Here is a 9,131-nt window from a genome sequence, read left to right as displayed (position 1 = left end):
CTGCTTTGTGATTGGGACGTCATTGTCCAATCAGTTACAGCTGTAAAAATGGAGTTAAATTCCACCTGTAACCTCAGTGTTACACACAAATTTTCTGCTCTTCATCTGATAAAAGCACTTTGTCTTTCAGTGTCTGTGTTACCTCACCACCGATATCATTTGTTCACAGATTTACATCTTTTTTTTTTTTTTTTTTTTTTTTTTTTTTTTTACAAATACAGCTCTCTGCTACACATGCAGTTTCTTCACATGTAAAACAAGTGAAATGATGAGCATATTGTGGTTGTTTTCACAGTTAAGTAAAGTGATGCATCAAAGGTAAGGAGGGTGACACATCAAACGGAGGTAATACTGAGGATGTTATGACATAAAGTGCGTCACAAACTTGGATTGGAGGGAGTCCATGCAAGAGAACCATGTAAATACAGTTTATTAAAACTGACAGTGGCACAAATGAATGTTGCAGTGTTTGCAATTAGAGCAACGTTTATGTGTCGTGAGGAGTAGAAGCGTTGAATGTGTAAACTAAGAGAACATGCAGAAAGGATAGCGGCGGGTGTCAGGGAGATACAGAGTGAGTACATGGGCCAGTACTAATGTTCCCGGTGTGGCGAGCGAGTCCGCCGTCGCCATCAACACCTGCGGGGCCGAGCTGGTGAACTGGTGTTCGCGCTGATGCTGCCACGGTCACGTAGTTATCCAGGTGACCGAGCAGGACGACGTAGAGAAGGGAGGTGTGGAACTCGTGCATATGATGTAATGCAGCATAATTATTTTCTTTCAACTAAGAAATTCTACGGTAGAATTTCTCTGACAACCTTTAGCGAACGTTCGCTATAAGTTGAAATTGATTCTATTTAATTCTATAAATCAGAATCAGAATCAGTTTTATTGCCAAGTATGTTTTCACATACGAGGAATTTTTTCTGGTGATTGGTGCAATTGATCAGCAACAGTGGGGCTCTCTAGCCTTGTTGATGAGGCTAATAGCAGATGGGAAGAAGCTATTTTTGTGGCGAGAGGTTTTGGTCCTGAAGGACCGCAGCCTCCTGCCAGAGGGGAGTGTCTCAAAGAGTTTGTGTCCAGGGTGGGAGGAGTCAGCTACAATCTTCCCTGCACGCCTCAGAGTCCTTGAGGCGTGCAGGTCCTGGAGGGACGGAAGATTGCAGCCAATCACCTTCTCAGCAGAGTGGATGATACGCTGCAGTCTGTTATTGTCCCTCTCCGTGGCAGCAGCGTACCAGATGGTGATGGAGGAGGTGAGGATGGACTCAATGATGGAGGTGTAGAAGTTCACCATCATAGTCCTTGGCAGGTTGAACTTCTTCAACTGCCTCAGGAAATACATCCTCTGCTGAGCTTTTTTGATGAGGGAGCTGATGTTTAGCTCCCATTTGAGATCCTGTGTGATGGTGGTTCCCAAGAAGCGGAAATGCTCCACGGTGGCCACGGGGGAGTCGCACAGGGGGGCGGGTGGGGCTGGGCTGAAGTCCACTATCATTTCCACTGTCTTCAGAGCGTTTAGCTCTAGGTTGTTCTGCCTGCACCAGGTCACCAGACGCTCAGTCTCCCACCTGTAGGCAGACTCATCGCCATCAGAGATGAGTCCAATGAGAGTGGTGTCGTCTGCAAACTTCAGGAGCTTGACAGACTGATGGCTGGAGGTGCAGGTGTTGGTGTACAGGGAGAAGAGCAGAGGAGAAAGAACGCAGCCTTGTGGGGATCCAGTGCTGATGGTCTGGGAGTCAGACACGTGCTTTCCTAGCTTCACGTGCTGCCTCCTGTCAGACAGGAAGTCGGTGATCCACCTGCAGGTGGAGTCAGGCACGCTCAGCTGGGAGAGCTTGTCCTGCAGCAGAGCCGGGATGATGGTGTTGAAGGCAGAGTTGTAATAGAACCTTAAGGGAACGTTCCTTCAAGGTTATTTTCGAACGGTCCTGGAACGTTCGCTAAACGTTTCTCTGACAACCTTTAACGAACGTTCGCTAAAAGTTGATGGGGAACCTTAAGGGAACGTTCCTCAAAGGTTATTTTCGAACGGTCCTGGAACGTTCGCTAAACGTTTCTCTGACAACGTTTAACGAACGTTCGCTAAAAGTTGTAATAGAACCTTAAGGGAACGTTCCTTCAAGGTTATTTTCGAACGGTCCTGGAACGTTCGCTAAAAGTTTCACTGACATTCTTTAGCGAACGTTCGCTAAAAGTTGTCATAGAACCTTAAGGGAACGTTCCTGGTCCCCCTATAACTTCTAGAGAACGTTCCAGGAACGTTTCTGGGAGGTTATGTTTGTAGGACATTATTGGTTCTCTGACGTCTCCACAAAATAACCTGTAGAGAACGTTGCTGGGACGTTCACTAAAAGTAGCGAAAATTTAACGTGTAGCGGACGTTCTTAGAACGGTCTCTAAAGGTGCAGCCTATAAAGATGTCAGCTGATTAGACGACATCACTCAATACAAACTTTCATGTGAGATGTTCAATTTATAGATGGCTTCTTCTGGTGTGGTTGACAAAAACAAGCAGAGGCTGTGCTCAGGTTGCAGCACAAAAAGCACCAGCGAAGTGCTCATGTGCAGGCCACTCGGAAGTAGAAATTTATAGCTTTTATTTTGAAGGTCCGGGCTGGAATTTAATTCCGTCTTTTTTACTTGACGTAAACTTTACAGTCACCGACCTAAGACTTGCTGCAACTTTTTTTGTAGCTGCCCAAAACACGGGTTGTCTCCTCTCATCACAAAACAGTACGGTATGTACGTGATCTGTGCCAAAAAATATACCCATCCAATGTTAAAAATCTTTGTCCGCGGCTAACAGGAGATACTGGAAAAGGTTATAGAGCAATCTGTGCAAAATGCTTCGTCATTGTGTTACGCAAATACTTTTATAATTATACAAGGATATGACAAGTGACTTCCACATCTGCGCACGCTCAGAAAATCTGTACTGTGTCCAAACCATGGATGTATTATAAGTCTTATAATACTCTCTGCCTGTCGGTCTGCTTGTCTGTCAGCAGATGGCAAATGAAGCAAAGCCATGCCCATGTGATATTGGCGATCGGATGGAGTATGGAGGACTCGGTCAGGAGGTTCAACTAGAGCACACCAAAGCTTATGTAGTCAAGCCACCCACCGCATCTGACAAGGCCATTATCGTCATACAAGACATTTATGGGTGGCAGCTTCCCAACACAAGATACATGGCTGACATGCTGGCTGCCAATGGATACATGTATGTAAAAAATCAATGTAACAGAAAAGGCATAGTCATATCTGTGCTCCTAAAAGCAAGTTCAGAAGAAATATAGACTATATGACTAGGTTAGTTATAAGGCTTATGGTGGGTGAGTACCTGTTAATTCCAGAAGCTTGTAAATCTGATGGACCAGTCTGATCTGTAACTATGATTTTTCTGCCTTTGTTTTTCTCTGAGCAGTGCTGTTTGTCCAGACTTCTATGTTGGGAAAGAGCCGTGGAGTCCATCACACGATTGGTCCAAATTTCAGGAGTGGCTTGAAGACAGAAAGCCAACCAACATCAACAAGTAACTTAACATTTTTGCCTGTATCTGCAAATGCTGGTGAGTGGGTGAGCGAGTGATGATGTTTCACCACACACTATATCACTACACACAGTCTTGTTTCAGTTAATTTAGCAGCTGATGTCCCTGTTGAAGTTGGAAGCTTTTAGGTCATTAAGTGGAACAATTGTTGATACGGTGGTGTGGATTCCTGAATGGCTTGCTGATCTCAGGATTGTTATAAATTCGTTCATGAGCCCTTATTGCCGCTCCGCATTTGAGTGTTGACAATAATAATCTTCCCAGAGAGGTGGATGCAGTGCTGAGGTTCCTGAAAGAGCAGTGTGGGGCCAAGCACATCGGAGCAGTGGGCTTCTGCTGGGGAGGGGTTGCCACGCATTACCTGGCCCTGCAGTATCCAGAGGTCAAAGCTGGAGTATCAGTCTATGGTATGTCGTCGCTACAAGGTAGTTAATTCACTGTGTGAGGAGGCAAGAGAGAATGCAGCGTATGGTTTGTGTTTTAATGACGGGCTTATGTAACGCTGTGCAGGGATCATCCGTGAGAGGGAGGACAGGTATGAGCTGAAGAGTCCCACGCTGTTCATTTTTGGGGAAAAGGATGAGGTTATCCCACTGGACCAGGTTAGTAAGCATAAATGTATTTTAACATACTAAATGTATACACACATACATCTAGTATGTGAAAATACACCAGTAATGAAACATTTGAGATATTAATTTCATATTACCATAATTTGTCATGGAACCACCAACAACCTGTGCTTACATCCTGCTGCTGTTCAGGTGAGTGCCCTTGAAGCAAAGCTGAAGGAGAAATGCACAGTGGACTATCAAGTAAAGATCTTTCCTGGTCAGACTCATGGGTTTGTCCACCGCAAGAGAGAGGACATCAACCCTGCCGACAAACCTAGCATCCAGTCAGCCAGAACAGACATGCTCAACTGGCTTAACAAGTATCTGTAAATCAGAAGGTCAGAAGCAGCACATTGGAGTCAGTTACATGTGATACTACACTAGCAACTGCTGCCTTTAATCATATTTCTACACATACTGGACCAATTTTGAGAGTCAGAATGAAAACCTGGAAAGACCAATGTAAAATGCAGAGGTGCTATTCAGAGTGAGCTGGTGATTGCTGTACATAATTTCTTTTGACAATCCAGACATTTACATTTAATTTTTTAAGTCTGCACCTTTGGAAATTAAGGAACTGTGATTTTTAATCTTAATGATTTTTGAGCCAAATATGATAAGTACTTTTGCTTTGTGGAAGCTGTATGGATGCAGTATACTTTTAATGAAAGAATGGAAGCAATAATCTGTTGAATGTAATAATAACTTTTTATGCATTAGCTTGCCAGATTTTTGTTCTGTAAGATATATAATGTAAACCTGACACGGAATACACAAATATGTGTGTAAAATGAAGTATTACTACACAGTGGAAATTTCAACAGACCAACATTTTAATGGTGACTTTTGATACTTTAACAGCTTGAACATTTTTTATCAAATGATAAATAGCAATATGCAGTGCGGTTTGGACATGGTGCTCGGGGAAGTGCCTAAAACCTCTAGAACAGCAGAAATTTTTTTTAAGTGCTCTAGAGCACAGCCGAGCGTTACGGTGTTACGGAGGGTTCTAGTCCTCGCTCTCTCCCTGGCTTCTGATGTCGTCAATCTTCAGGATCATCTTGACTACCTGTGTAGCCAGCAAGATCTGCTGCTTCTTGCCAATCAGGGTCTCGATCACATGTTGCTGTTTCATGTCTGTGCAGGAGCAAACAAATAAGGTGATTCAGTCTCATGTTATCTTGCTTTGACATCAAAGTCCAGTGTGAGAATCCACCAGATAAATAATTTAAGATCATTGCATTCCTTACCATTGGTGTTGTTGTGCAGACAGTCAATGCCTAGGAAGGCGTTGTTCTCTCTGACCTGTCTGGCTCTGACCTCTGTCATGGTCTGGATAGGGTTCAGCCCACTGTTCTCAGCCAACGCCATTGGGATCACCTCTAGAGCATCAGCAAACGACCTCATGGCGTACTGCTCCAATGATGGGCACTAAAAAGGAAAGGAACAAAAGTTAAAGAGGATTTAAGCAGCAACGTGAGCATCCATCGTCATATTTACTCTAATGGTAATAGCAAATACTCAGAATATTGCATTTTACTTACTTTATCTGCAGCCTGATTGACAGCCAGGGCACATGCAATCTCTGAAGCTCCTCCTCCGTACACAACACGGTTGTCTCTGACCAGATTGCGAATTACACACAGAGCATCATGGAGAGCACGCTTGGCCTCTTCAATGATCTATTAGTGAGACAGATGAAAATTAAAAGTAAACATAAATGACAGAATAAGCAACATAAATGGATGCTTTACAGAGTTCAAAGTTATATCTGTGCTTACCATTTTGTTTCCACCACGGATGAAAATGGTTACCGCCCTGGTGTTTTTGCACTCCTGGATAACCAGCATGTGGTCCTTCGTGGTGCCAAAGGAGATCTCCTTCACCAAACCAGCTGTGCCAAGCTTCTCTGGTGTCAGCTCACAGAACCTCGGCACAATGCGGCCTCCTGTGGCTATGGCAATCAACTGCAGAGGAACACAATAGACACCGTACAATTACAAAACTATCAAGTAATTTTCACTATATACTTTCTGCTTATCTGCACAACATTGTCATAAAATTCATGACTGATTGAGGCAATGAAGCAAGTGAAAATATTTAATTTAAGCTTATACTCTGTTAAAAGGAGTTCTGCCATGTGACAAATGTCTCACCTCGATCTCAGGTCCTCCAACCCAGCGCACGGCCGGCAGCTCATTCTGCAGCAGGAGGTGGTTGGCTTCATCGTCAAAGCCCCACTGGCAGATAGCCAGGTTAGCCCCATTGCTTTTGACCTAAAGAGAAATAGGAGCATACATTTTAAGATTAACCATATGTGGCAGTGTTGATTTTAAGAATTCAGTTGTAGTAGCATAGATGTTGTAGAACCTGTTGGATCATCTCCTCAAACTTCTCCTTTTCGTATTTCTGGAGTGCTTTGTAATCCTCCACAGAGGTCACATCCAACTTATGCTTGGTCTTGGGCTTAGGAGGCTCGAACGGGCAGGTGAGGATAGCAATTTTCACATCTTTCATAACCTGAGTGGTGACAAAGAATAACCGATGTTAGTATTTTTATCCAACGGTGGTCACACAAAAGGAAAATGCAATATAACTTGTGGTTTTTGGTTACAGTATTACAAAGCAAGTAACAAATTTCCTTATGAGTTGTCACTCATACACTGCCATGTCTGTCTAGTTTTTATTTCCCTCAGTTGCTATGCATTACATGCCTGTAATATTAAGATTCACATTTTACTGGTTCACGTTTTTCTCAAACAATTCCTCAGTTATCTCCAACAAAAATCATTAGTATACCTTTTTTTTAATGATCATAGATACATGACAGACATACACAATTAATATGTACTGCCAGCTATTTGATATGAGATTTCTCTGTGCTCATACCTTGGGCATCTGAGGATGGCTGAACTCCTTGTCAACTATGACTCCCTTGATGAGCTGTGTGTCTTCCAGCTTGCCTCCCACCTTGCCCTCCATCTTGATAAGCTCAAAGTCAACATCCTTCCTCTCCATATCAGCCACAGTGAGGATGGCATTCACTGCGATCTCTGCCATCTGTCTGTGGCACCGGTTGATACTGAAAGACAACAGAAGAACTTTAAAATAAAGTATCTAAGCAGATTAATTTAATGTGTAAATGTAAGAAAGTAATCAAAAACTATCAAAGACAGTTCACACTAACTGTATTTTAGTTACATAATGAAAACAACCCAACACTTTTGTGTCTGCAAGACTCACACTTTGGATCCCAGTGTTGTCATGGCAGTCTGAATGAGCGGTTCTGTGTTGTTGGGATCATAGGGGAAGGTTTCTGCAATTTTGTCCAGCTGCTCGATGGCGATGCGTGCAGCCTGGTCATAACCGTCAGAGATCCTGATGGGGTGGATTCCACGGTCCAGCAGCTGCTCAGCCTGCTCAAGCAGAGCCCCAGCCAGCACTGAGGAGAAAGAGGGAAAACAAGACAAACTATAGGTGGAATATAATAAGAAGATGGCATGTTGTCATGATCAGAGCTACAACAATTCCTGTGATGTCAAGTACGTTACATGAATTTCCTCTACAATAAAATTTATATTTTGGGATTTAGCAGAGCCATTTCCAGTACAAGCCTTTGTGAGATTGTCACTCTCTCTCAAGGGGCAGCAGCACTGAGACCACAACACCTCAGCACAGGGGTATAAAGCCAGATTTAAGGTTCAAGCAGCCCCTCATCTTCCCTTCCCGTACCAACAACTCCAGTGGTTCCATCACCAATCTCATCATCCTGGGATTTGGACAGCTCCACCATAAGCTTGGCAATCTGGTGGTCCACATCCATCATGCTAAGAATAGTGGCTCCGTCGTTGGTGACAGTCACTTCTCCATCCCTGTCAACCATCATCTTATCAAGACCTGGATGCAAACAAGGAAAACGGTTCAGGAAAAGTGACAGGTGTGATGTTTGAGATATGGTTAACATAGCTGTCACAACTGGATGTGTGAGGAATAGTTGTGGTTTTCACAAATATTATTGATTTCATTATACCGATCAGGACCTCAGCATCCAAGCACTCAGCTCAAATTGTTAACCTATTTGATCAGATGAAATCAAATGTGGCTGCATTGCTTTGGTTTATACTCACCATTAGGTCCCAGAGATGTTTTAAGGGTTGACGCAACTGCCTTGGCTGCCATAATGTGAGACTGCAAAACACAAACATTACAATCAGCTTACATCCTAACAAACTCTTGGCTGTTACATCGAAGACCGATATAAGTTGTCTTTTGCGATAATGTTTCAACTGAGTACAATGGAGCTGATGCGCATCAACGATGACCATTTAGGGCACAGCCCCATGCTACATAGCAACATCCCCGGCTGAGCACATAGCAGAAAGCACATGGGCCGCATGTTAGCATGACTAGCTAAACCTTTAGCTAATGCTATTTCCACCAACAGCTTAGCTTGACAGTTAAGTATGTGCTTAGCCTTGGATATCAATATATATCATGTTGGCTAAAAAGTGCCCAACGTCATGCAACTAATTGCAAACTAGTAATTTGCTAGCCAACACCCCACAGTTGTATCCCGCTAGCTAGCCCATTGTACCTTCAATGCGTCAATGCCCGTTAACCGTGTCTTCTTGTCCTGGTCTTTGATGATGATGAAAGGCCTTCCATACTCATCGAAAGCTAGTGTCCCCAAAGTGGACATGTTGACCGATGGATTATAACACTTTACAAGTGTTTAGGTGATAAAATAATGAGTTTTAATGATGTGAATCTGGAGTGTGGCTAAGCTGAAAGCCGCACGGGTCTGCCGGCGACTTCTGGAAGGCTCTACGGGCGGGGAGGGCGGAACCAAGTACCGGTGAGTGTGTCTTACTGTTCCTCTTATAAATACCCCTTTATCTAAGATGACAAGACAGAATTAATTTAACTATGTTAACACTACCCCCCGAGTGTTCAGT

The 9,131-nt window shown here is 43.5% G+C and overlaps 2 protein-coding genes across 6 annotated transcripts; one reads left to right on the top strand and one right to left on the bottom strand.

Annotated features, from left to right (window-relative positions):
• Window positions 1-185: 185 nt before the first annotated feature.
• On the top strand, window positions 186-4,956 carry cmbl (carboxymethylenebutenolidase homolog (Pseudomonas)). Of its 5 annotated transcripts, none has more exons than XM_071485369.1 (6): window positions 186-318; window positions 3,015-3,232; window positions 3,437-3,544; window positions 3,827-3,969; window positions 4,073-4,164; window positions 4,327-4,642. In XM_071485369.1, exons 2-6 carry the CDS (start codon window positions 3,018-3,020, stop codon window positions 4,504-4,506), a joined length of 738 nt encoding a protein of 245 aa, XP_071341470.1. In that variant the 5' UTR covers window positions 186-318; window positions 3,015-3,017; the 3' UTR covers window positions 4,507-4,642. The 5 variants fall into 5 exon arrangements, with proteins under 5 accessions (XP_071341470.1, XP_071341469.1, XP_071341467.1 ...); XM_071485368.1 differs by having other exon boundaries at window positions 188-318; window positions 3,018-3,232; XM_071485366.1 differs by lacking the exon at window positions 186-318 and adding an exon at window positions 652-756 and having other exon boundaries at window positions 3,018-3,232.
• A 31-nt stretch (window positions 4,957-4,987) lies between these two features.
• cct5 (chaperonin containing TCP1, subunit 5 (epsilon)) lies at window positions 4,988-9,009 on the bottom strand. Its single transcript, XM_071485365.1, has 11 exons — window positions 8,771-9,009; window positions 8,304-8,364; window positions 7,909-8,073; window positions 7,420-7,618; window positions 7,066-7,258; window positions 6,547-6,696; window positions 6,333-6,452; window positions 5,958-6,143; window positions 5,721-5,858; window positions 5,427-5,607; window positions 4,988-5,313 (listed from the first exon to the last, which is right to left on the bottom strand). Exons 1-11 carry the CDS (start codon window positions 8,873-8,875, stop codon window positions 5,186-5,188), a joined length of 1,626 nt encoding a protein of 541 aa, XP_071341466.1. The 5' UTR covers window positions 8,876-9,009; the 3' UTR covers window positions 4,988-5,185.
• Window positions 9,010-9,131: the final 122 nt, after the last annotated feature.

The sequence above is a fragment of the Trachinotus anak genome, unplaced genomic scaffold (assembly GCF_046630095.1).
Source record: "Trachinotus anak isolate AG129_WGS33_773 ecotype Australia unplaced genomic scaffold, CSIRO_AGI_Tana_v1 ptg000009l, whole genome shotgun sequence".
NCBI lineage: Eukaryota > Metazoa > Chordata > Actinopteri > Carangiformes > Carangidae > Trachinotus > Trachinotus anak.
Note: the sequence above shows the minus strand (reverse complement) of the source record. Positions and strands in the feature narration are given on the sequence as shown.

Excerpts from the sequence above, each read along its gene's own strand:
- cct5 (XM_071485365.1), bottom strand. The coding sequence starts at position 8,875 with ATGTCCACTTTGGGGACACTAGCTTTCGATGAGTATGGAAGGCCTTTC. Across the intron at positions 8,074-8,303 it reads AACATCTCTGGGACCTAATG|GTCTTGATAAGATGATGGTT; the intron begins GTGAGTATAAAC and ends GTTTGCATCCAG. Across the intron at positions 5,314-5,426 it reads TCTGCACAACAACACCAATG|ACATGAAACAGCAACATGTG; the intron begins GTAAGGAATGCA and ends GCTCCTGCACAG.
- cmbl (XM_071485366.1), top strand. The coding sequence starts at position 676 with ATGCTGCCACGGTCACGTAGTTATCCAGGTGACCGAGCAGGACGACGT. Across the intron at positions 3,970-4,072 it reads AGCTGGAGTATCAGTCTATG|GGATCATCCGTGAGAGGGAG; the intron begins GTATGTCGTCGC and ends AACGCTGTGCAG. Across the intron at positions 4,165-4,326 it reads AGGTTATCCCACTGGACCAG|GTGAGTGCCCTTGAAGCAAA; the intron begins GTTAGTAAGCAT and ends GCTGCTGTTCAG.